At 41.0% G+C, this 27,710-nt stretch overlaps 1 protein-coding gene across 1 annotated transcript in view; it reads right to left on the bottom strand.

The window, feature by feature from the left end:
* Nucleotides 1–27,710, bottom strand: part of LOC113406013 (rap guanine nucleotide exchange factor 6-like) — a 185,663-nt gene that overhangs the window by 45,300 nt on the left and 112,653 nt on the right. Inside the window, exon 3 of the mRNA XM_029910613.1 lies at nt 17,091–17,147. Coding sequence (XP_029766473.1) covers nt 17,091–17,147 — 57 coding nt within the window. The remainder of the gene's footprint in view (nt 1–17,090; nt 17,148–27,710) is intronic.

Below are 27,710 nucleotides of genomic sequence, written 5' to 3'. Positions count from 1 at the left end.
GGATGGTCTAGACAGTATTTGGTCCTGCCATGCGGGCAGGGGACTGGTCTCGATGACCTCTCGAGGTCCCTTCCAGTCCTAGAATCTATGAATCTATGAGATAAATAGGGCAGTTCAGACTTCTCAGAGCTATTGTTCCGAGATGCATCGGGCAGATAGTACTCCACCAGTTTACACTGTTCATATTTGGTAGGTTCTCTTTGCAACCACAATGGCTACATTTTTTTAAAAACGAGAGCTTAGATGCGGATGTAAAATTCTGGAGCATGGGTAGCTTCGGTGGCTTCCACAGCCACAGATTGAGTATATGGGGTTGTCAAGGCTGCTTCCCCACTCTGAACTTTAGGGTCCAAATGTGGGGGCCTGCATGAAAACTTCTAAGCTTAACTACCAGCTAAGATCTGGTCCGCTGCCACCATTCCCAAAGCTAATTCCCTTCCCTGGGAAGCCTTGAGAAACTTTTCACCAATTCCCTGGTGAATACAGATCCAAACCCCTTGGATCTTAAAACAAGGAGAAATTAACCATCCCCCCTCCTTCCTCCCACCAACTCCTGGTGGATCAAGATCCAACCCCCTTGGATCTAAAAACAAGGAAAAATCAATCAGGTTCTTAAAAAGAAGGCTTTTAATTAAAGAAAAAGGTAAAAATCATCTCTGTAAAATCAGGATGGAAAATAACTTTACAGGGTAATCAAACTTAAGGAGCTCAGAGGACCCCCCTCTAGCCTTAGGTTCAAAGTACAGCAAACAGAGATAAACCCTCTAGTAAAAGGTACATTTACAAGTTGAGAAAACAAAGATAAACTAACACGCTTTGCCTGGCTGTTTCCTTACAAGTTTGAAATATGAGAGACTTGTTCAGAAAGATGTGGAGAACCTGGATTGATGTCTGGTCCCTCTCAGTCCCAAGAGCGAACAACCCCCAAAACAAAGAGCACAAACAAAAGCCTCCCCCCCCCCCAAGATTTGAAAGTATCTTGTCCCCTTATTGGTCCTTTGGGTCAGGTGTCAGCCAGGTTACCTGAGCTTCTCATAGACTCATAGACTTTAAGGTCAGAAGGGACCATTATGATCATCTAGTCTGACCTCCCGCATGATGCAGGCCACAAAAGCTGACCCACCCACTCCTGGAATAATTCTCTCCCTTGACTCAGCTGTTGAAGTCCCCAAATCATGATTTAAAGACTTCAAGTCGCAGAGAATCCTCCAGCAAGCGACCCCTGCCCCATGCTGCGGAGGAAGGCGAAAAACCTCCAGGGCCTCTGCCAATCTACCCTGGAGGAAAATTCCTTCCCGACCCCAAATATGGCGATCAGCAAAACCCCGAGCATGTGGGCAAGATTCTCCAGCCAGACCCACATTGACCATTGATACTAATTATCAGCGATGGCACGTTATTGACCTATTGACTAAAATCACGTTATCCCATCAAACCATCCCCTCCATAAACTTATCAAGCTTAATCTTAAAGCCAGAGACGTCTTTCGCCCCCACCGTTTCCCTCAGAAGGCTGTTCCAGAACTTCACCCCTCTGATGGTTAGAAACAGTCGTCTAATTTCAAGCCTAAACTTCCCGACGGCCAGTTTATATCCATTTGTTCTCGTGTCCACATTAGTACTAAGCTGAAATAATTCCTCTCCCTCCCTGGGTATTAATCCCTCTGATATATTTAAAGAGAGCAATCATATCCCCCCTCAGCCTCCTTTTGGTTAGGGTAAACAAACCGAGCTCCTCAAGTCTCCTTTCATACGACAGGTTTTCCATTCCTCGGATCATCCTAGTGGCCCTTCTCTGTACCCGTTCCAGTTTGAGTTCATCCTTTTTAAACACGGGAGACCAGAACTGCACACAGTACTCCAAATGAGGTCTCACCAGTGCCTTGTATAACGGAAGCAGCACCTCCTTATCCCTACCAGAAATACCTCGCCTAATGCATCCCAAGACCGCATTAGCTTTTTTCACGGCCACGTCATATTGCCGACTCATAGTCATCCTGCGATCAACCAGGACTCCGAGGTCCTTCTCCTCCTCCGTCACTTCCAACCGATGCTTCCCCAGCTTATAACTAAAATTCTTGTTAGTCATCCCTAAATGCATCACCTTACACTTCTCACTATTAAATTTCATCCTATTAATATTATTCCAGTTTACAAGGTCATCCAAGTCTCCCTGCAGGATATCCCGATCCTTCTCCGAATTGGCAATACCTCCCAACTTTGTGTCATCCGCAAACTTTATCAGCCCACTTCTACATTCGGTTCCGAGGTCAGTAATAAATAGATTAAATAAAACCGGACCCAAAACCGAACCTTGAGGGACTCCACTGGTAACCTCCCTCCAACCTGACAGTTCACCTTTCAGTACGACCCGCTGCAGTCTCCCCTTTAACCAGTTCTTTATCCACCTCTGGATTTTCATATCGATCCCCATCTTTTCCAATTTAACCAATAATTCCTCATGCGGTACCGTATCAAACGCTTTACTGAAATCGAGGTATATTAGATCCACCGCATTTCCTTTATCTAAAAAATCTGTTACTTTCTCAAAGAAGGAGATCAGGTTGGTTTGGCACCATCTGCCTTTCGTAAAACCATGTTGTAATTTGTCCCAATTGCCATTGACCTCAAGGTCCTTAACTACTTTCTCCTTCAAAATTTTTTCCAAGACCTTGCATATTACAGATGTTAAACTAACAGGCCTGTAGTTACCCGGGTCACTTTTTTTCCCCTTCTTGAAAATAGGAACCACATTAGCTATTCTCCAGTCCAACGGTACCACCCCCGAGTTTACAGATTCATTAAAAATTATCGCTAACGGGCTTGCAATTTCTCGCGCCAGTTCCTTTAATATTCTTGGATGAAGATCATCCGGTCCGCCCGATTTAGTCCCGTTAAGCTGTTCGAGTTCGGCTTCTACCTCGGATACGGTAATGTCAACCCCCCCCTCCTTTATTCCCCTCCGTTACGCTGCCTCTATTCCTAAACCCTTCATTAGCCTCATTAAAGACCGATGCAAAATATTCGTTTAGACATTGTGCCATGTCTAGATTATCCTTAATCTCCACTCCATCTACAGTCTTCAGCGGTCCCACTTCCTCTTTCTTTGTTTTCTTCCTATTTATATGACTATAAAACCTCTTACTACTGGTTTTAATTCCCCTCGCAAGGTCCAACTCTACACGGCTTTTGGCCTTTCTCACTCCATCTCTACATGCTCTGACCTCAATAAGGTAGGTTTCTTTGCTGATTCCTCCCCTCTTCCACTCTTTGTACGCTTTCTGTTTTTTCTTAATCACCCCTCTGAGACGCTCGTTCATCCAGCTCGGTCTAAATCTCCTGCCTACGATCCGTTTTCCCTTTCTCGGGATACAGGCCTCCGACAGCTCCTGCAACTTCAACTTGAAATAATCCCAGGCGCCTTCCGCCTTTAGATCCATAAATATGTTATTCCAATCCACTTCCCTAATTAGTCGCCTTAATTTATTAAAGTTAGCCCTTTTGAAATCGTAAACCCTAGTCTCTGATTTAATTCTGTTAATCCTTCCATTTAGTTTAAACCGAATTAGCTCATGATCACTCGAGCCAAGGTTGTCTCCTACAACCATTTCCTCAACGAGGTCCTCACTACTCACCAAAACCAAATCTAAAATGGCATCCCCCCTCGTCGGTTCAGCAACTACTTGATGAAGGAATTCATCAGCTATCATGTCTAGGAAAATCTGAGCCCTATTATTGTTACTAGCATTTTTTCCCCAATCTATATCCGGGAAGTTAAAGTCTCCCATGATTACACAGTTCCTATTAGTATTTACTTCCCTAAAAACATTAAAGAGTTCCCTGTCCATATCCAGGGTAGATCCTGGCGGTGTATAGCACACCCCAAGCACTATCCCAGGGGAGGCTCTAGTAGTTTTTTTACCCAATGTGAGTATTGCCCAGACAGACTCTGTCTTATCCATTCCATCACTTATTATTTCTTTACAGTTTACCTCATTATTGACATACAATGCTACTCCCCCACCTTTACCTTTGTTCCGGTCATTCCTAAACAGCACATACCCTTCCATACCTGTACTCCAGTCATGACTACCGTTCCACCATGTTTCGGTTATTCCTACGATATCCGGTCTCATTTCTCGGACCAGGAGCTCCAATTCCTCCATTTTGTTACCTAGGCTTCTCGCATTGGTGTATAAACATCTTAATTTATGCCGTTTAGCCTCCCTCACATTAGTTATCCAATTTGGTATGGACACCGTACCGCCAGTATGACCTATTAGTCTAGTATCCATCCCCCCCGTCTTCCTTATGTCCAATCTCTTCCCCCCGGCTATATCAGTTCTTGTCTCGTCACCCTCCTTCTCAATGTTGTAATCTGGCATGGAGATTAACTGGACATCTCCCAACCGTCTCCTCCTTCTTAACCCTTTACAGGTAAAAGGATTTTGGAGTCTCTGGCCAGGAGGGATTTTATAGTACTGTACACAGGAGAGCTGTTACCCTTCCCTTTATAGTTATGACAGGGGTGGTAAGTGTAGTGCTTGCCCAGTCAGTTCATAGTTAGGGGAGCCATTACAGTTTCTGCAGAAAAACCACTCTGGCCAGGTGATCAGAGCAAATTACAAGGAAGAACATTTACAAGCCCTTTTTTGCCTGGGTCTCTGTAAGCACCCATTAATGTGGAGTTAGCTGAGGCAGAATGGACACTGGTGGCCTTTCCAAAAGTATCCACTACAGCAGGGGTGGGCAAACTTTTTGGCCCAAGGGTCATGTCTAGGTGCGGAAATTGCATGCAGGGCCATGAATGTAGTGCTGGGGCAGGGGCTTGGGGTACGGTGTGCAGGAAGGGGCTCAGGGCAAGGGGTTGGGGTACAGGAGGGGGTGCAGAGTGTGGGAGGGGGCTCAGGGCAGGGGATTAGGGTGCAGGGAGTGGTGCAGAGTGCAATGGGGGCTCAGGGCAAGGGTTGGGATGCAGGAGGGGTGCAGGGTGAGGCAGGGGGTTGGGTGCAGAAGGGGGCTCAGGGTGCAGGGAGGGGAGCGGGGTGCGGTAGGGGGCTCAGGGCAGGGGGTTGGGGTGCAGGAGGGGTGCAGAAGGGGTTCAGGGTGTGGGCTCCAGCCCGGCTTACTGGGGTGGAAGCGGCCAGCACCACGTCCCTACGGCCCCTGGGGGCGGGAGGGGGTCAGAGAGCTCAGTGCGCTGCCCTCACCTGCGGGTACCTCCCCAGAAGCTCCCATTGGCTGCGGTTCCCCGTTCCCAGGGGCCGCGGTGACATGGTGTCGACTGCTTCCGGGAACGGCGCAGGGCCAGGGCAGGCAGGGAGCCTGCCTTAGCGCCGCAGCGCCACGGGGGTGGTAATCCCGCAGGCCGGATCCAAAGCCCTATCAGGCCGGATCCAGCCCACTGGCCGTAGTTTGCCCACCCCTGCACTACAGGGAGCTTCTTGAGGTAAATTATGTGGAGTCCAGTAATAGATTAACCTTTCAGTCAATCTGATGTTAGAAAGTCCACTGACCTCAATTAATATATGGCAACAAGGAGATAGTTCTTCAGATTGTGACATTGCTTAAAGACAAAAGATGAGACTAATATTACAGAAAGGAACAAGTGTTTGACATATGCTGTTTTTGTTTTTTTTAAAAACCACACACTTCTCACTTGCTCCATGTAACATGAATTCCAAGAGGTGGAATTGTTTGATACATCACCAGCTGGAAATGACAGCTGCATGTTTGTTTTAAGAAGTGGGCTCCAGATTCTTCTGTATTTGTGGAACTTCCAACAACTACCACAGTGGACAGTTTTTACCAATACAGATAATTGAAAGTCCACAGAGGCATTCTGCTGGTGGAACAGTGTCAATAAAGGTGGGAGGGGTCTGTCATTCTGTGAGCTGGTCTATTTTGACAACAGGAAGTCAGGGTTTTATTGATAAGAGTCAAAATCAAATGTGGATGCAGGCAAGGATGTGCCAAAATATGGCAAGTTTCGCCAACAAAACTTTGGTGCATAGAATGGTCCTAACAGTCGGAGAGGAATGGGTATGGACCTGGGAAGCAAATAACCCCCAAACTCAGAAATATCCAGATAATGTTTTAGAATCATAGAATACCAGGGTTGGAAGGGACCTCAGGGGATCATCTAGTACAACCCCCCTGCTCAAAGCAGGATAAATCCCCAGACAGGTGTTTTTTTTGTTGGGTTGGGGTTTTTTTGTGCTTATCGCATGATTGCAAAATGCCTCCTATATGCTCAAATGCAAAAGGTGCAAGCTGCCAAAAGCACCAGCTTCCCATTACAACTTCTACAATGCAGACTACGTATTGATAAAAATCTGCAGCATTCTGAATGCAGTGTTGGAACTGTGTAAAATTGAGTTTAACATAAAAACACAAAACTGCTATTATGCTGATTTAATTCATGCTTTATATTCAATAAAGTGATATTTTATTTTAAATTAAGCTATTGTGGAATTTCCATTCTATTGTATCACAACACTGCAGACACCAGGGGCTTGCTGAAACATTTAGATTCACCTTGCCACAGTGTATGCAAGCCCTTGATTTACAGGAATTATGGACTTGTAAAAGGAACTCCAGAGTCAGGGTTCTAACCTGCTTTCCATTAGATGCATGACTATGGTTCCCTCTCCAACTTTCTCAAAGAAGTCCTTTTTACTTGAATATGAGGTCTGTAGCTAGAGGGAATTTTTTTTTTCCACCTGCAAAACTTAAGATAAATCAGACAAGTCATTTCTGAAACATGGAACTTTGAGACATGACTTTGTAAAGTTGTCACGCAAATAACTGTTTGGAAACTAAGTTTCTTTTTATTGAACAGTCCCTGATGACATCAAAAGCACACTTCTAACTGTTGATAAGGTCAGATGCTTTTTTTTGGGACTTCTTCACAATACATTTTCTAATATATGAATGCTCTCCCAGATACAGAGATATTCATAAAATTCAAAGGTCTGATAGAGTTGATAAAGCTCTTCCAACATATGGCTGTACTGGCTGAGCTCATAAGCTCCACTTATCACATACATTGCTGTGATTCAAGGAAGTTGTAGACTCTCCCATTGAGCCTGTAGTATTCAGACAGTCAAACTGATCACGCTGAAAGAGGTTAAAAATTCTGCTGTGAGAGTATCTGATTTTAATATTATATTGTCCTGTGTTTAATTGAAAAACATGTATTTTCTTTACATCACGAGTCGCTTGCCCAAGTGATGCAATAGCTACAACTTCCACCTTGTCCCCACAATCTTTGGGACAGATATGGTACCTGAAACTACTTTAAACATTTTTCAATTGACTAGGTTCAACATAACTGTTAAGGTTCAAAGTGGGTTTCTATTTAGCAAAGTAAGTCATAATTTCAGGTTTCTGAAAGAGAACCCATACAACATTTTAACTTTTATTATAAACCCAATCAACACACACAGCATTCATGCATGTTTTCCTTGGGCATGCTCACATTAAGGCCAGGGACTGGAGACAATGGCTCACATAAAACAGTCTTAGCACCATCTGTAAAATCATTTGGATTTGTTATTTGGATATGCATGCCTTCATTAGAAATACTCGCCTCACCTGGGTGATAGCCAGGACACTAAATACTATAGTTTCTGAGCCAGAGTGATTCAAAATTATAACCGAGCCTTGACCTTCAAGGTTCTGGACCGAACAAACTGCTGAATACCCTCAATCCCTGGGAAGTCACTGGAAATTAAGGTACTACTCAGTACCTTGTGGAACTCAACAAATTACGTGTGTCATCTCTAGCAAGACTTTCCTGAACATGGCCTAAAATTTCTTTTTCTCTGTTAAAATAGTGCCATAGATTTAAATGGCCCACTTAAATATTTGATTCTCCACTCCAGTCACAAATAGCATCAATATAAATACAATCTTTGTAATAATGGATTAAGAGTTAGGTCAGTACTGTAGTAGAACTGGAGATAAAATATTTAGGAACCAATCTTGCAAACACTTAAGCACATGTTTAACTTTATGCATGTGAGTTTTCCCATTGGTTTAACTGAGATAATGTGTGTGTAAAGTTAAACACATTCATAAATGCCTGCATGATCATATCCTTAGTCTGATGGAAATCAAATCAGCAGAGTGCTTTCATGTATTCACGCCCTGGATTGTAAAATTGAGAATCTCTACCCTGAAGGAGAGGGAGAAGGCTTAAAGAGATTTACTTTCCCTTCAAGTTTCATAACTCAGGCTCCATAAGGACCATCAACTAAACACCATACCTATAACTTCCAGAAGACACTGAGAGAATCAGTCTAAACTTTAAGAGGTGGTCTTGCATTTCCTAACCCATTTTCGACTTGCAAAGGTTACAAGGGCAGCAAGAGCCTAGAGAAACGCATCTTCCTTGACTCTGGCAGGAAACGTGGAACCCTCAGGAAATCACTATGCTTCCAACAATCTAAAGGTTTGCCCACACACCAAAATTGTATCTCTTAACCATAGAGTTATAGTTAAAGCAGTACAACTCTACTTTTGTGCGACTGCAGTTATCCCAGTGCTTTACATTGGAAGATTTATTGGTTTAACTACCCCACACACACACCCCCCCCAAACAGTGATACCAATAAATACATTGTGTGTAAACCAAGACAACAATTGAAGTTGCTCCTCAGTTATATGGACTGGGATATGTATACCCAGACTCCTCTTTGCTGAGAGATGTTTGGAAAATGAGAAAAGACTACTTGTGTTCCAACATCTATTTTGAATAAGCAGAAAAGATGGGAGAGAATTAGTCCAAGCCATAGGAGAGAAGTTGACATATTAGAAATGAGAAACACCTTTCCAGTGTCAAGTATCAGACATTACATGATGGAATTAAAGGAGAGCTTATTCTATAAACCCATACTTTGAGGGTGTTAGTTTCTTCAGATTCATCATCTCATGTGTTTGGGTTTTCCTCACACATGTAGTTCTGAAGATAACCGCTTTTTCCTTGCCCATCTCATTATAGTCAACATCTGTGTGTAGACAGCTGTTTTGGGGCCCTCCTTTGTTTATGTAAGCAGCTATTATAGTATTAGAAGTTTCCCTTGAAGTGATTGGTGATGTTGCATTCCAAAAAAACTTCCACATTTTTCAATATTTTCCCAGGTACTCAGCTACCATCTTACCTGAGTTGTTTGATCACTGGCACATTATCTGCAATCAAAAGGTGAGTTGTTCACGTTTGCAACTGGTCTGTCAACTAACTTATAAATAATAATTGGCCATCGGATATCTGCCACATCACCACACTAGAGCTCCTGATGCTACATGTAAGCAGTGTTTAAAGAATAAGGTACATCCCAAACAAAGCAATATGTACTGAAGGTACAACTGATGGTCCACGTGTCAGCTACAACCCTACCTGTCCTCTCCCTACCGCAAATATACCTGAACATTTTAACTTGCTGTATATTAACCAAATAATTATATTGCTGTTGTATATTTCTCCTTATCTGTCAACCTTATGCCAAATTTAACAAAATAGAAAGATCGCAAACATCAGAAGGCCTGCTCTTAAGTAAAATCGGCAACAAAAAAAGGCATTCCTAGCTATCACTAAACTTGTGATTTTTAAGTGGCATTTTTGTTTAAACTGATGTCCACAGTTGTGACTCGCTGATTAAATGAGATGAAAGTTGGCAAAATTTGGCACTTGGTATCTAAAAATATAAACACAGGACATACAAAACACTAGGCCAACACTTCAGGAAATAATTTCTTTGTAGATTTCTGCACACATAACCAATGCATCTTTCTCTGAAAGATCTTGACAGTATTCTTCTTTTTCTAATCACCAAAAATAGCTCCAGTTACTGTAAGAACAGCATAAAACAGATTTTGTAATATAAAAAGTAAGTCTCTACAGAGACAGGTGCTTGTAAAAAAAAAAAAAAAAACAGCTTACATAAGTCTGTTTTTAACAATTAGTGAACAAGCTTTTTCATACCTGTCTATAGGCAATGAGCAGCCACGTTTCCCTGCATAAATGACCTAACACTGCATAAGATTGATATTAAAATGTTCAGCAATTATATAGCACTTGAGATTACAGATAGAAATTCAGGAAGAAAAAGCAGTAGACTCTTTTCTTAACAAAATTCCATGCTAATTTACTGGCAAAACTGTGATGGAAATGGTATATGATTACATAATCCTACATACAGATTTTGTGGACACAGTCCTACTACTTAGTAAGTCCTATGCCCTGGCATTATTTGTCTAAAACTACCTGTTATTCCCAGCACTGCTGCAACAATAAAATATTACTGTCTTTAGTCAAACATTTATCGTAAAAAAGAAGGTGCAACCTATAATTCTTGTAGAAGCCTTAATTTCAATTTGACAAAAGGCTCACAAAGCATGTCTAAAACAATAATGTAAAAAAATCTAGTAGAACTCATTGTACTGCAATGAATTCTCTATACTATTAAGTCTTTATTCAATAACATGATCTATGCAGAATCAACTATCAAGTTCTTGAATGTATTTGTCCTAATGGCAGATATTGGCTAAGAAACTCCCCATAGCAAATGCCCTCCCAATAAAATATATAAACATGAAATCCTGATTTACTGCAGTGCAGACCTGGCAGGATCCCAATACAACTTTGCCAACTGTCTGGCTATCAGAAGGTATAATACACCTTCAAGAGAGCAAAAAAGCAATAAACCAGCCATCCTGCAATGAGACTCTGCATTATTAAATATCCTGTTGGATGACTTTCAGAGGAGCCTATAGAAGCACAAGGAGAATGAATATATATTTCCTGAAGAGGGCTATCTGAAAATCAGTATGCTGATCCAGGCAAAAGTTTCAAAACAGACTTACTCCTAAGCATGATGTTTATTTAGAGGGCTTTTAATCAATCATTTGCAAAATGTCTTCTGTGGCCTTGGAAATACAGGAGTTAAGAGGAAATCTGTTACTAACTCTGAAATCAAGGATCTTCACTGAGCATTAAGGACAGTAAATTCTGAAATATTTCCAAAGCCTCCATGAAGACACACACAATGTTCGGAAAAAATAAGTTTAGAGTAAGAGTAGAGCAAAGTGTCAAAGAAAACAAGAGGAAATAATTATACTGGGAACCTAAAATATCAAGCATGGAAATTTTGACTTCTCTCAAACATCCCAGACCTTTCCCCAGTATGTAAACGGTGCACAGTACAAGTCTGGACTATTAAATGTTAATTAACAAAGCATTAAATTTGAAATGTAAATTTAAAAAGAGTCATGTCTATTTAGAGTACCCTGTCCAGGCTAAGAGTCACCACAAACACTAAGGGCCACATTATGCCTTGTATGTATCCACCTCCCACTCCATAGCTATGTCAGACTATGCAGAGATGGAGGGGCTCCTTTATTAGCCCCACTCTCTTGCATATGCTGCCTCTGCCCTATTGACCACTCCTGAAGACACTCAGGCTGGCAAGGAGGGGCGATGGAGGTGCTACTGGCTGCTCTACTGTAGGATCCAAAGAATCACTCAGGGGAGCACATACAAAAGTTCTCCACACTCATCCCCAAGAACCCTCTAAATCCTGTGCCTCACCTCTCATTGCACAGGATTCATGGACATTACACAGACCTATAGCTACAATGAAATAGCTAGGGTTTTTGTTTTTAAGAACAGCTGCTATGTGTCCTCAGCTACTTTTCAAAATGTTTTAATACACAAGTTCTAAAATATATTAAACTATATTAATTTTGATTCTATGTAAAAATCGTTATTTCAATTAGATTTTGCTTATGAGAATTGGAGAGGACAGCAGTTAGGGAGCAAGATCTGTGAATAGGTCTTTAAGCATGCTTCCTTCTCCCAAACGCTATCCTTCTCCAGGGGTTGCTGAGGTCCGCACACAGATATGAAACATCCAATGATTGCTTCTCTTACTATTTGTCAACAGCTACATTTTGGGGCTGTCAGCTAGTAGCACTCCATGGGCCTTTTAAGTTACATCATACCTTCCTCCCTGCCATCCCTCTCTCCAGCTAATTAGGGTCTACACATATGCAGGGCATCCACAATTTCATTTCAGTGGACCCAGAGGCTGCATGCAGAAGGAAAAGGGAAGATTTTGGCAGCTGCAAAGACACTATGCCACATAGTGTAAAAGGGCTAGGGACCTGGCCCTACTTAAAAAAAAAAACAACAACAAACCCCGGAGTCCTGTAAAGACCCAGTAGCAGGTTTCACTGAGTTGCAGCACCCCAGACGAGGTCATTCTGTGATATAACAGCTACAGAACGAGAGCATTTGGATCTAATCTTAGAACACAGAGCTGCCCAATGGGAGCACAGGTAAAAATCCTTTTCTCCCCATATATGATATTGCTTTCAGCTTATTAAAAATTAAAACTACGGTACATTCACCACAGAAATATCATTTACCAACAGCTACCAACCATACTCTAGTATTAGCAATTCCATAGTTATTTCTTACTCCAAAGACAAACTCTATTTTTTTTTCTCTCTTTCTTAAAAGAAGATGTAGGATGGGGAAAATGAAAGATGGGAGACTGAAGTATAGTTTTGCAGCTAAACATTTCAGTAAGAGATACAGTGTACCTTAATCAGAAAATCAGCCAACAAATTGTAAGTTCTCTTTTGAACTACACCTCTACCTCGATATAATGCTGTTCTCGGGAGCCAAAAAAATCTTACCACGTTATAGGTGAAACCGCGTTATATTGAACTTGCTTTGATCCACCAGAGTGCGCAGCCCCGCCCCCCTGGAGCGCTGCTTTACCGCGTTATAGCCGAATTCGTGTTATATCGGGTCGCGTTATATCGAGATAGAGGTGTACCTGAAACTGTGGATCTTCAGTTTAGCAAAACAACTGATTCGACTCCACCTATCATTTAGAAGTCTTCTCAAGTCACCATTTGTGTAGTAATGTATGTATTTATTTTTTAGTCAAATAATGTCCATCACTGAAGACAGATTGCGGTTTTTTTTACATTAAAAATGCACTTGGTAGGACAACTAATGGAGTATTGTATTAGGGAAAAAAAAGAGGAAAAATTCCAAATTATTATACTAAAAATTAGGGAATTTTAATAAGTGTTGATGGAAGAAGATTATTCTCATTTAAAATTAGTTCAAAACATTTAAAAGGTGGAGAACACTCATCTAAGGCATTTCAGTTTTAGGAGGCAACCCTATTGAAACCACTAATCTATAACTAACAATCAAGCTCTGAAATATTTTCTCATTGGCAAGAATTTAAGACGTATTTATCAAATATATTAGTCTTGGAAATTTTGTATTTGATACACATTCTCAGAAAAGAAGTTGGGGAAGGAAAGAGGAGCTAACAAACATGCAGTGGCTAGAAGGATCCTCTTATCAAAGGCCACAAAGTATCAGAGCAACCTGCGTTTTTTTATCAATCATGAAAAGTTAATGCAATAAATTCATCTATAGTTTAACTCCACTGAAGTCAAACACTAGAGATGAATTTGGCTCAATATACCCAAGTCATTGTCACCTCCCCAGCATGCTGTTTCAGCCATGTGTGAACTTTGTTGATTTTAATCTCTTTAGATGACAACCTGCCATCAAAATTCAAAAGTTTTCTGCCAACATAACTTATTCTGTAACGTATTCAAAGGGGATAAGAGAGGCATACAAGTTATTTAACTTATTTGAATACACACACATTGGCTCCATACAGTCTCCTTATAAGAATAAAAACTGCTTCCTAGTAAAACAGAACCTTATTATTAAAACTTTATATTTTAAAGACTCAGCTTTTCATTCTAATCAAAATTAAAATTGTAGGACTAGATCCCCCAAATCATTTTTGGTACACCACTCACTCCCTTCCGCATAACCAAAATCATATGTACAAATGTCAAACTGCATAGCCATATACCATGTATCAATCATGTTCACTAAAAAAAAAAAAAAAAATTAAAGTTGAGGTTTTTTGTATTTGTATTTTTTAATTCAGAGAAGTTTAAAAAAAAGCTTTTATAGTCAGATCCCTCATTTGCCAAATATGGCTGAGCAGATTTAATCTAACTTGATCATAAAAACGAAATTGTATTTTGGCTGCCAAGGTTAAGCCTGATAAATTAAATGGCAACGTATACAACTATTAAAAATTAGGTTTATAAATAAAAATGCTGACCATATCTCATCTATGGCAGTGCCAAGTGTTAATATGATATAGAGGTGAAGAACAAGAATCTTTTTAACAAGTAATTTGACAGAATGCAGTAAGCAGCACAAAAAAAAAATTTTTTTTTTTTAAATCAGACTTCGGGGTAGGAGTGTCTTGTCAAGCAGGTAAGAAAATCAGATATGCGTGTGTGTGTCAGGAAAAACCTCAAACCTGAATTTTTGCCTCAAAGGCTTTTAGCCCTTCTATCATTAACTTCACATCAAATGAAACTAGTAAAGATGTCTGGCAAATGAAGAATAACTGGAGCTGAACTGCCACTTTTAATAACCTAGTTCCCATGTTAAACAAAGAGATGGCCCTAGGGTTTGAGAATTTGTTGCAGGCACAAACACCCGCTAATAGTAAAGTAAATGCAGATGAGCTAAGTCAATTTTAACAACATGCTCTGTTTTTCCCTTTTAGCCATTTAAAAAAATTAAAGATTTATATAGGTATTATGAATTCTTACTGCTTATTTGTTTTAGGGCAAAGATAAAAATGGATAGCATGGTGGACAGGTTTTTGATGAATTTTTGGTGTTACATTTTTAAATGTGTACCTCATAACTTTAGATGATAAAATTGGTGCCTCTCCCCTCATGCGCCCCCCCCCCCATGTAGTGCTCTCTCCCCCTTACGTAAGAAAACAAGGCTTCAGTCCTTTATTTAGAAACATGATATTTACAGTGAATGTATGTTGCTTCTATGGGGTAGTTTGTTCCACCTGACAGCAAGTATATTGGTTTTCATCTTCACATGAAGAGAAATAAAGATTTAGCTTCCCAATATTGATACATTAAGTTGTGCCTGGGGGAGGTCATTCATATATACATGGAAAAAAAAGAGGTCAATCAATCATTTATAGCTCAGTTATAGTTGCAGCTACTTCCATAGAGACTTTTTTTAAGTTTATTTTAGAGCTTGTGACAAACCATCACATTGACAGCACTGAAATAATTGAAGCACTGTATTGAACAGGTAGGAGTTCAATCTCCATGCCTAGTTAAATCCTTGGCCTTTGAGACTACAAAACAAGGGCTACCAGTTGTGAAGTTTTGCAATGTCCACTAGAAAACTGGATTAATGCCCAGCTCATTTCATTCAGGTCAAAAATAACTTTTAGTCACTACTGACCTAGAGATAAGAGTGTCTCTATCCCATTACCTAACCCTTGAAAAACACAGATACAAGGGCTAGTGAATGCATCTCTTTTACATTTTAATTTTATAACCCTCAATAATACGCACATGTGTCTTGCCAGACATATGCTAAGCTTAGGAAGGACACAAAAAAAGAACAAGTTTTTCCCCCCATGAGGTTTACCATACAGAAATAAGATGGAAATTAACTAAACTTACAAGTGTACTGAAAATACCAGAATTTCAGAGCCACTCTCAAGTAGGATGTAGTGAACATAGGTAGTCGTCAAGGAGAATTTGCTGGATTTCCTTACGGATCCATCTTTGATCTCACAACGTATCAAAATGCTAAACTACAACCTAGCCAGACAAATTTGTGTGTGCGTGCGCGTGTGTGAGATTTGACAAAATTCAAACAATTTTAAAAAATTATTCCAGTACTGTATAGGTTTTCATAGAGTCCAAGTGTGCACAGATTGCTCATGCTAAAACCAAAAACATTTTGCACTTGTGTGTACAGGAAGATATTGCCAATTAGACCAACTGAATGGAGTGGAAAAAAAGGGTCAGAAGTAAGTAGAAAGGAAAGGCAGAAGATCAAAGTGAAGATAAAGTCACATGAAAGGCCTGACAAAGGGAATCAATGCAAAGGAATGGGAAAGGCACTTCAAATTAACCCAGATTTCAGGATTTTCCACTTGCATGTTACATTTTCCTCAGAATATACACCCTGAATCCTTATTTAAGTATTATTACCACCATAAATTCTGTGAATAGCAGCATTTATTTTGTTCACAAAAAAACAAAGACAGGGTGTCTACGATACCTTCCTGAGATTTAGAGTCTAGATGATTATTATTAAACATACGTACACACAAAAACGGAATGCAGTCAAACTAGAATGTAACAAAGACTGCCACCATAAGTTTCACTGATAAAATAGTTATGTACAATCAATCATTTAAGATTACGCTGGCTAGATGATATTAGAGTGTGTTAGTTTCTACTGATCTTTATTTTCGGTATACCTTTCTTTAGATACAATTGTTTAGTTTATCCAGTTTCAGACATTATTCCAACCTTGCAATCATGAAAATTTAGCATACAAGTATGCTCACCATTCTTTGTCATGATCAATAATGAAAATACAAAAAAATTATTTGCCTGTGCAAAAACAAAATTAGAGGCTCTGGGCCACTGGATTAGAAGAATTTGCAAGGCTGCATTATTCATACACATTTCAACTCATCCACTCATGAACACTGTACTGCATTGCAGGTTACCTGCTTTACATTAAAATCTGGGGGAAAATTAGCCCCGGGGGGAGGGGGGGGGGAATTAATGGCACACTTAAGGATGTGTGTTGTTAAGAGATCTCTACTGTATCTGAAATTACATCAATTCATATCCCTGCTAATTATCACCCATGCTAGATTTGTTGATCTGGCACCTATGGCAGGAAAAACTGGTCACTACTGCTTTATCTTGATTGATATAAATCCAGGTGACAGCTTAATCTGAGGAGATGACATTCCACACCCACTAATTCTCTGCCCTTTCACTGACTACAAAGTTACAACAGTGCACATCAGCTCTATCATTGACACCAGTTTGAACCTGCACATTTCTATGCTACGTGATGAAGAAGTTAAGGTGGTTCATTTGTGTTTACAGAACACACTTTTAATCAGCAAGTTGGAATAAACACACCCTTTAGCATTTTAGTAGAAGAGAGGAAACACTTACTAGTACAGAACTTCGTTTGCTTCATGCCTTTCATATCTCACAGTTTCACACATCAGCCTGTAAGAGAAAAAATAAGACAATTCATTTTCTTTTACCACCTTCATAGTTTATCATTCAAAGGAAGCCTCAATGTCTGAAAAAAGTTTTATTAAAATATTTAATGAATATTTTCACATTTGTTTTCAGCCCTTAATGAAAATAATATATGTTTAAGTTTAAGTTGTTTACCGACATATCTAAACTGCTGAGTTTACAGTACTGAAATTACCAGTTTACCTAACGTGACTATTGGTGGGATGTAACTTCTCCCATTAAATGCTTAGGCTCTGTAAAATGGGGATAATGATATTGACCTCCTTTATAACATGCTTTGAGATCTGCTGATGAAAAGCACTGTAGAGGAGTTAAGTATTATTTCACTTTTCAGTGTAAGCTACTTCAGAATATAAGGCACATTGTAAGAAAAATAAAGCAATATGCAATAGTGAGCAGATTTCTTTTGTGAGATTTCCAGTACCTGCTTTTTCAGGTCAAGCCAAATATACCTCAAAAAAGTACCTCATGACACTTCTGCCCTTGTCTGAAATTTTGAAGCTTTAGCATAAAATCCCTTACTCGTTTCCAATTCCAAAAGGGCAGTAAGTTACAAAAAGGTGAAAAGATTTTCCTGCAGGAAAATCTTCTCTCCAGACTACAGGAAAATCCTTAATGCCCCTTTCACATCCAATACGTGCCACTTTTCCTTCAGGTGCACTTATTTCAAACAAAACTTTCCTAAGTCCTGAGAATAGTAATCTTCCTCTTAGGGTACGTCTATACTTACCTCCGGGTCTGGCGGTAAGCAATCCATCTTCTGGGATCGATCCCGGAAGTGCTCGCCGTCGACGCCGGTACTCCTGCTCTGCGAGAGGAGTACGCGCAGTCGACGGGGGAGCCTGCCTGCCGCGTCTGGACCCGCGGTAAGTTCGAACTAAGGCCTGGTCTACACTAACCCCCCAAGTCGAAGTAAGGTACGCAACTTCAGCTACGTGAATAACGTAGCTGAAGTCGACATACCTTACTTCGAACTTACCGCGGTTCAGACGCGGTCCACACGCGGCAGGCAGGCTCCCCGTCGACTCCGCGGTACTCCTCTCGCCGAGCTGGAGTACCGCAGTCGACGGCGAGCACTTCCTGGTTCGACTTATCGCGTCCAGACCAGACGCGATAAGTCGAACCCAGAACTTCGATCCCCAGCCGCCAAACTAGCGGCTGGGTGTAGACCAGCCCTAAGGTACTTCGACTTCAGCTACGTTATTCACATAGCTGAAGTTGCGTATCTTAGTTCGAAGTGGGGGGTTAGTGTGGACCAGCCCTTAGTGATGAAATCAGTGAGGATACTTAGAACCACTTTATCTTCATGAAATACATAGCATTGTGGCTCAGTGGCTTACACTATTTCTCCCACTCCACCTCCCCCGCCGGTAAATATTGTATACTTACAAAGCAAACTGCAAACAGAAAGGCTACTTGCTGGACAAGTATAAGGAGATTTGCTTAAGAGGCTAATGTGAATATTTTATTAAAACATTAGGAACTATATTTGAATTCCAGGCAGAAATTCTCAGTCGCTAGGGGTGTGATCATTTCTGTTGCAATGAGATGTCTTGCTATATGAAGATGACCCACTAGCTTCTGATGACATACCAAGATAAAGTTTCCCAGCACTATGACCTTCATTCCACCAGGGTGGCTAAAAATTGATTTTTAAAAAACAAAATTTAAAAAACTGGACTTTAATTTAAGTTATAAGCTTTTTCTCTTTAAAAATAGACATTTAAAATTAAATATGAATTTAATACAAAATATGTTAAGGCCTAAACTTATTATAATCTCTTAGAGTATTTAAATAAATATGCTGAATTGAGGAGCCTCTATCAAAAGCTGAGTTAAAGTTTGTTTTTCTATGTAAAGATAGGATCAGGGAAAAACATCTAACTTTTGAGGTCAAGCTTTATAAATAAGACAACAGGTCAGCCTAAGTAATTTAGGAGACTGTCTCATTTTCAAGAGACAGAGATGAGACTAGGAATTTAATCTCCAGCCACTTTCACTTAGGCATATTTGAAATTTTTTTCTAGGCTGACCTGAAATAATCAATTTAATTCACTGACTTCAGTTAATCCCTCTGGTTAATTTAGATGAAAAATGTGAAACGTGTTTTGATAAGAGAAGTTTATGTATCCTAAACATTGAGGTTGTTTTGCTTGATAAAAATAAATTGTATATGCTGTTGTGTGTGTTCAGTTAAATTCCAGTTGCCACCCTAACGAAGCTTGACACAAACTCATGAGCAAAAAGTGAATTAGCAAATAAATAAGCAGTATATCATTCACCATTTTCTAACATACTCAAAATGCACAATTAATAAGAATTTGAAAATATTAAGCTATATAATTTCTTAATTAAATGTATATAATTATAGTATACCCTTGTAGTAGCAAAAAGATGTACCAAATCTAGTGTACAGGCTCCATTTACTTAAAATGTTTTAATGGTTATATTAACCAATGAGAATGCACCTTTTTTTAGAAACTGAAGTACAAATAAAGTGGATTAAAACTGATTATTTAAATTGAGGCTTCCCACTTGGTAATTTAAATCATGATTTAAATCAATCCACCCAGCACCCCAGGCAAGTAAGTGGGGAAAAGCCTGACAGTATGGCTTCTCAATGAGTGGAGGGAGAAACTGGTTTGGGCCCCTGGATCATTTAGATTTTTCTATTAAAATGCGACAAGGTTTCCCCACGGCCATTGCTATTGCCTCCTAGCTCCATGGCCTCAATAGCCAATTTGGTTCTACTAAAATTACCCCTAAATCCACTCTCTCACCATAGCTTTTTAACAACCTTGGCTAGTGAGGGGAAACAAGGGAGTTTTTCCTGTTAATGGATAGGGCCTGAATTTTTTCCTGCTTATGAACAGAGGTGGTTGTGACCATTCCTTTCCCTGGCAATAGACTGTCCGCTCCTGTATCAAACAGTCCACTTTGATGTTGAGAACCTCTCTGATCTGCATCTCCTGCATCAAGAAAAAGTTTCTGCTCACTGGAAGGGCACTTTTGCTTCCTTGTGCAATGAGAAGCTTATTGGGCCTCACTATTTATTAATACATCCTACTGCTGAAATATTGTCCACTGTATCACAGGGAAGCACATGGCTTTCCATGAGAAGATCCTGCAACCTTAAAAAAAAAAAAACGATGCCTGCCCTTAGTTCTGGGATCTCAATCTTAAATTATTGAGCTTCTTGCTCTTACTTATCATAAATCAATCTGTGGAACAGAGAAGCTAAGAGAAGGTATAGAATAGGAAAATCACTACACCTCTACCTCGATATAACGCTGTCCTCGGGAGACAAAAAATCTTACCGTGTTATAGGTGAAACCGCATTATATTGAACTTGCTTTGATCCACCGGAGTGCGCAACCCCCCTCCCCCCCCCCGAGCACTGCTTTACCACGTTAGATCCGAATTCGTGTTATATTGGGTCGCGTTATATCGAGGTAGCGGTGTACTTCTGGAGTGAAAATTTTAAAAAATGAAATATTAATAAAGGAACCTGATAAATTCTTCTATAGCCTCTGCTCTGCTAGCAGAGTTCTGTGTGATGCGCAGGCTGGGATTAAGGAATTATAGGAGACTCTGGTTTCTCAGTGACAGTGCAATTTTACTTGGCACATAAATTCAGTTTCGATTTGAGTTTGGGGCAAAGGTTGAAATCCATTCCTCCTTTAGGCAGACAGACAAATTCACTCTTCCTTAGTAGCACTATGGCTGAATTTTCTGTAGCTAAACAAGTAACACAATCATCTTGCACAAGGTGGCACAGTGTTTTCAGTAACAAATGTATGTGTTTTGTTATAATTAATATAATTAAAGCTCTTTCATAGTTGATTACTTCCTTCCTATATATAAAGTTTCTGACAGTACTGTGGGTGTGCTAATATTCATTTGAATGTTACATCTATCTCCTACATCACAACATAATTTAGTCAACCAAGTTCAGAACCAAAGTCAACTTCAAAAAACCCAAAACTTTAAGATAGCATTTTTCAGTAGTGAACAAAGCTATTTTAGAAGAAAAGCTTGCTGTCTAAAAAAAACCCACAAAAACAATTCATCTCCAAAAATGGTTTACAAACTAACCGGCACAAAAAGAGTGTTACTATCCTAGAAAATGCTATAAACCTGCATCTGGATGAAGTCAGCCTTTTCTATATATGGTATTGTAAACAGAAGCTCTCCTCTAGGAATTCTCTGTGTTAGTAAAGTTAACAGGACAAGTTCCACACATTCCTTAGAAAGAATCTCTTGACTTAATTCCAATTTACAAGCCAAAGCCATTCATCAATGTATCAGGCCACTAGGGTCCTTGTTTACAAGTTGTAAGGTCAGTTTAAGCTTAGTATTCTTGAACATGGATAAGTTCGCTAAAAATGTTAATTATTATGAAATTATGTGCAATACTGCAACAGATGGTGAGTGACCAAAGCTCACTTTCCAGAACAAAGTGAAGTGAATTTTGTATATACAGACAAGTTGCAAAACATATTCTGACTGCTCTTGGATAAAAAATTCAATACTTGGATAAAACTGCATAAAATGACATGTGAATGACAAAGTAACAGTCTAGAGCAGGGGTCGGCAACCTGCGGCACACGGGCTAATTTAATGTGGCACGCTGCTGCCGGCCTGGGGTCCCCGCCGCCGGCCCCGCTCAGCCCGCTGCTGGCCTGGATGGACGGAACCCCGGGCCGGCAGCGGACTGAGCGGGGCTGGCGGCCAGGACCCCAGCTGAGAGGGGCCGGCAGATGGAACCCCAGACCGGCAGCGGGCTGAGCAGCTCAGCCCGCTGCTGGCCCGGGGTCCCGGCCACCGGCCCATGTAAATGTAAAATGTATTACTGGCACGCGAAACCTTAAATTACCGTGAATAAATGAAGACTTGGCACACCACTTCTGAAAGGCTGCTGATCCCTGGTCTAGAGACTAAAGATCAGCATCCAGATCATAGATCTGATTTGTGTCAAAGTTAATTCAATGCATTAAAATAAGGTAACAAAAGTAATTTGGCTTGCCCCCATGTTGGTTTATGCACTGTAGCACAGTAATTATTTATTCTCTATTAAAAATCTAATGTTTTTACGAAGTTGAAATATTAATTTAAGGAAATTAAATATCATATAAACCAACCACATAAAGCAACTTTACTTGATAGTACCACACATGCATTAATACTGAAACATAAAAGCTCCCCCTCCCCAGCCCTGCCCCAGTCACCCCACCCCCAGAGCCCAGCTCTCTCTCCAACATCCTGCCCCAGTCACCCCTCCCCCATCCCTAGACCACTGCTCAGCTGGCAGAGGGAGGGTAATGGAGAGAACAGCAAGTGACGCAGGGGGGAGAAGAGGAGTGGGGGCGGGACCTCAAGGGAAAGAGGTGGAACAAGGGATGGGGCCTCGGGGGAAGAGGCAGAGCAGGTTCCAGCGCTCAGTGTCCGGTTTTCACAAATGAGAAAGCTGGCCACTCTACTTCTCTCTAAAGTTCATAAGACTATCAGAACCAGAATAACATCACCTACTGCAGTGATTATGATGGCATAGGACTGATTAAGATTGTGCACTAATTTTACTTAGGACCAGGTACAGTAACTCCTCACTTAATGTCGTCCTGGTTAACGTTGTTTCGTTGCTGATCAATTAGAGAACATGCTTGTTTAAAGTTGTGCAATGCTCCCTTATAACATTGTTTGGCATCTGCCTGCTCTGTCCACTGCTTGCAGGAAGAGCAGCCCGTTGCAGCTAGCTGGTGGGGGCTTGGAACCAGGGTGGACCGGCAGCCCCCCATCAGTTCCCCGCTCCCCTAAATTCTCTGTGCAGCAGCTGCCCAGCAGGCTACCAACTGCCAGCAGTTCAGCTGTCCCTCCCCCCACTGCCATGTGCTGCTCCTGCCCTCTGCCTTGGAGCTACTCCCGGGAGCCTCCTGCTTGCTGTGCAGAGCGGGGGGAAGAGGGGTGTTAATGTCATGGGGGGACACGACAGGGCTCAGGATGGAGGGAACTTGCTGGCAGCAGCTGCTGTCTCAACTTGCTGATCTACTTAACAGGGCGATGTGTGTGTGTTTATCAATCTCTCTCTCTCTCTCACACACACACACACACACACACACACACACACACACACACACACACACACAGTGTGTGGGTCTGTCTCTCTCTGCCATGCTGTGTCTCCTCCCTTCATTCATGCTGTCTTGTAGAGTGTGAGGCTACATTAACAGCAATGTGTTAACCCGTGAGGGCTCAGCCGAGTGCTAGTTCATCATTTAGCAGTAAGGCATTCCCAGGGAAATATCCCACCCTCTGACTCCACCATCTCAACCAAGCTTCACAATCATCATTGCTGTGTACAATATTAAGTTGTTTGTTTAAAACTTATTTTGTGTGTGTGTATTTTCATTCTTTTGTCTGGTGGAAAAAATTTCCCTGGAACCTAACCCCCCCCCATTTACATTAATTCTTATGGGGAAATTGGATTCGCTTAACATCGTTTCACTTAAAGTAGCATTTTTCAGGACCATAACTGCAACGGTAAGTGAGGAGTTACTGTAATAGTGAAAGACACTTATATGCATAACACTTTCACTTCTGTAGCAACCAGTCCGAATGTTTAAAATGTGGGCAAAAAACACCCTCAGCAAGAGTGGGAGAAAGCAATAGGAGATACACATAGAAGATGCGCTACTAATATACTATTTTATAAATTATTTTACAAAAAAAAGAATAAAATGTGGCCTTTTTTATACAGTTAGTAAAAAAAGTGGAAGGATTTGAGGTTACATGCATGTAACTGACCTGATTTAAAGAAATTCTTGAATATTTTTTCCTAGTTGGCATTTTATTCTATGGACACATCAGGGAATGTTAAAAAAAATTTAGAAGTGTTTAACAGATTTCTAGATTGCCACTAGCTTCACTCTTCACAGTATGCTACCGCTGTATCCTTGAACACCTCTTCACCCAGGGCCAGATTTATACTTTACGTGCCTCCAGCACAGCATCTTCAGCACCCCTCTCCTCCCCGCACCTCCGCTTATAGCTGACCTTCATAGTTTTCCATAAAAAATGAAACAAGCAATATAAAAAATAATGTAAGTACTTTTTAACTTTTAAACCCACTTTTAACTTTTAGGCACCCCTATAACGCCTGCACCTCTAGTCATGTGCCTACTGTACCTAACTTGAAATCCGGCCTTGACTCCACCTGTAACCTATGTTAACATAATTTTTTTTTATTAAACATTTATTTTCAGAAGTACTCAATTCTCTTGACACTTTTTTCCAATTAAAACTAAAGAGGGTGTATTGCACTTGCAAATAAACAGGTATTTAAATATGATGGAAAGTGGTATAATAACTGCTCCTATAGTGGTCAAGGACTCCTAGCTTTGCTTCAGGCCTCCCTTTGCTAACACCACTCAAACAATGTGATTTTTACAGAACAGCAGTAGTGACATTAGTCATGTCAAACTGTACACATCAATTATAAGAAATCATGTCTCCAGCAATTCAGTTTTAATTAAGTTTAGAATCTGGCACTGCAACATCCAAACAGCTATTTTTAGCGCACACACTTGAAGACTCCTCCAAGAGGCAGTGTAGACATATCCTTAGTGACCACCTACAAAAAGCTGGGTTTAAGTGACTTTCTCACACAGGAGCTTTGTGGCACAGGTAGGGATAAAATCATTCTTCAAGGCAATATTTAACTGCCTTAGCCACGAGATCATCCTTTTCCCCCATGCATTCTCCTGCATCATTCACCATCATTCACTTCCCAACTTCAGAAACAAATGAGGCAGGAGTCCTACAGACAATAACCTCACTGACTAAACTACTGATTCATTCCTGGCACACAGTCCATCATGTGAACTGAATGAGGCAGGGGTCCTATAGAAAAAACAGTTTGTGATCATGTAATTAAAGACTGTATCATAATATATACAGAGCAGGGGGGTAAATTAAGGTTGCATGAGCAAACACAGCTGTAGCATTTTCTAACTTCCGAATATGATAGAATATACCCATGTTCACACCCTATACACTGTTATAATAATGTTTGTATGAAGTATGCCTTGTAAAGTATCATGTGAAAACTCAATTTGCTGATCAACAATATCATGGCAAAATGCACATAGCAGTGTTACATGTGAAGTTATAAACATAAGTTGAAATCATAACTAAAAATACAGTAGAACCTCAGAGTTACAAACACCTCAGGAATGGAAGTTGTCTGTAACTCAGACGTTTGTAACTCTGAACAAAACGTTATTGTTGTTCTTTCAAAAGTTTAGAACTGAACATTGATTTAATACAGCTTTCAAACTTCACTGTGAAGAAGGAAAATGCTGCTTTTCCTTTTTTTTTTTTTTTTTTAAGTAGTTTACATTTAACACAGTACTGTACAGTATTTGCTTTTTTTCCCCCCATCTCTGCTGCTGCCTGATTGCATACTTCCAGTTCCAAATGTGGCATGTGGTTGACTAGTCAGTTCATAACTCTGGTGTTCATAACCCTTAGGTTCTACTGTATGTTTCCCAGATAAGCCTGGGGAGTGGCCAAACCAGTTCCTCAGAGACAAAGAGCAAGCTGATGCCTCAGCCAGGTGTCAACTAGACATGGAGCATTACCTGTTAAGTGGCCATTCTTTGGCAGGAAAGGGGTCAAGGGCAAAATTCTACATTTTGGCAAAGAACCAGGATGGAGTTTCCTTCCACACAGACTGCTTGTCACCTTGTTCCCAGCTGGAAATGCTTCTCAAAGCGGGACAAGACTATAAAAAGAAGGGACAGACACCGCAAGACACTCCTCTCCCCGTCCCCTCCCGCCCATTGCATTCACTGCACCTGAAGAGACAAAGGAAGCAGCTGTTGGGCTCTAGGGGAGGGGTCCTGACCTGAGAGTTTGGTCAGCTGCTGGAGCTTGTGGTGAGAAAGTTTTCATTGCAACTAAGATAGTTTCTTAAGTAAATACTAGGAATCTTTATTTTTCTTGTAAACATTTCTGACTTTCATGCCTCATTACTTGTACTCACTTAAAATCTCTCTGTTTTATTATTTGATCTAACCCAGTGTGTTCAAGTTGAAGTGTCAGGGTAACTCCATTTGGGGTAACAAGTTATGTGCATATTATTGCCTTTAAGGAATAGGACTTAACATATTTGTATTGACCAGGAGAGGGCTGAGCTGTATAGGACATATGTTTCTGGGAAAAATCTGGGACTTGGAGTGTGTTGGAGTCACTCTGTGGTAATCCTTAACATGGGTAAGAGCCAAGGTGTGGCTGGCTGGCTGCAGCACACACAGATATAGCTGACAGCGACTTACATGCTGCAGGCTGTTTCTGAGGAGTCTAGGTTGGAGACTACGAGGCATTGTAAAGGGCACCCCAAGTGACAAGGCAGGGGTGACAACTACTCATTGGTTTGGATTATACCCTGGTGTGTCACACAGAGTGCTTGACTTTGCAATCTTAAAATTCTTTTTACATTGAAAACTTCATAAAAACAAAGTTTTCATAAAAGCAAACTGAAAAAATTGAGATCATGTAGAATCATGCTGCCTCTGCACAGGGGTCATCAGCAAAATTGGAACCTTTGGATCTACAGCAGAAACCTCTAGCACCTGAGCTAACAGAGCAACTCATAGTAATAGTAGGCTGCTATCCTCTGTGTGGGTCAGTCACTAAAGGGGGATGAGACACTATCATCAAACATTATGAGACCTACTGGGAAATGAGAAATGTTGGAACTTGAGAATCTTGGGTTCTATTCCAGATACTGGATGGGGAGTATTCTTTAGTGGTTATATATCCTTCTGCCCTGACCCCAAAAACCTGCCTGCTTATGACCCATCCCCTACCACGTTCCCTACATCCCCAGCCTGTCAGTTTCTGTCCCTGTCTTCTCTGCTTCTATCCTCCTCCAAGTTGCCTGTGTTGAACCTTTTATTCTATCCCTGACTCCGCCCTTACTCCTGGTCCAACCACCAAGCCTCTACTCTTTCCCCCCATGCTCTTGTCTCCTCCTTGCTTGTCCTCTTTGCTCTTCACCCTTCTGCATTCAAATAGGGCTGCTTCCTTTCCTCCTCCTCCAAATTGCCTGTGTTCCAGCATGAGGAGCACTGACAGCACAGGAGTCTTCCTGTTCTCACTTCCAGCATCAAAGAGGTACTCCTGGGGGAATTCTGTGCCACTGCACAATGCAGAATTTTGCAGAAATTAATGTTGTGTGTGCAGAATATCCTTTCCCCCACAGAAATGGGCTGCAGTGCTGCTGGCTGCCACTAGGGGCCACTGGACGCAGCAGAGCCCAGCTCGCACATAGAAGACACTGCCATGGGGAGCGTGAGAGAGCTAGAGGGCTCCCAGCAGCTGCGATTCCTCGTACGCTCTGACGGAAGGAAACGGCGGTGTGCAGGAAAACTCCATGCAAGTCTGGGACTGAGCATTAGGCTGTTTCTCCCTCTGGATCCCTGGACTCAGAGGTCGGGGGGAGGTAGGTGTCTGGGCTCTGGGGGGAGG

Source organism: Terrapene carolina, unplaced genomic scaffold (genome assembly GCF_002925995.2).
Source record: "Terrapene carolina triunguis isolate 2854851 unplaced genomic scaffold, T_m_triunguis-2.0 Scaffold66, whole genome shotgun sequence".
In the NCBI taxonomy this organism is placed as follows: domain Eukaryota; kingdom Metazoa; phylum Chordata; order Testudines; family Emydidae; genus Terrapene; species Terrapene triunguis.
This window is presented reverse-complemented; position numbering and strand designations above follow the sequence as displayed.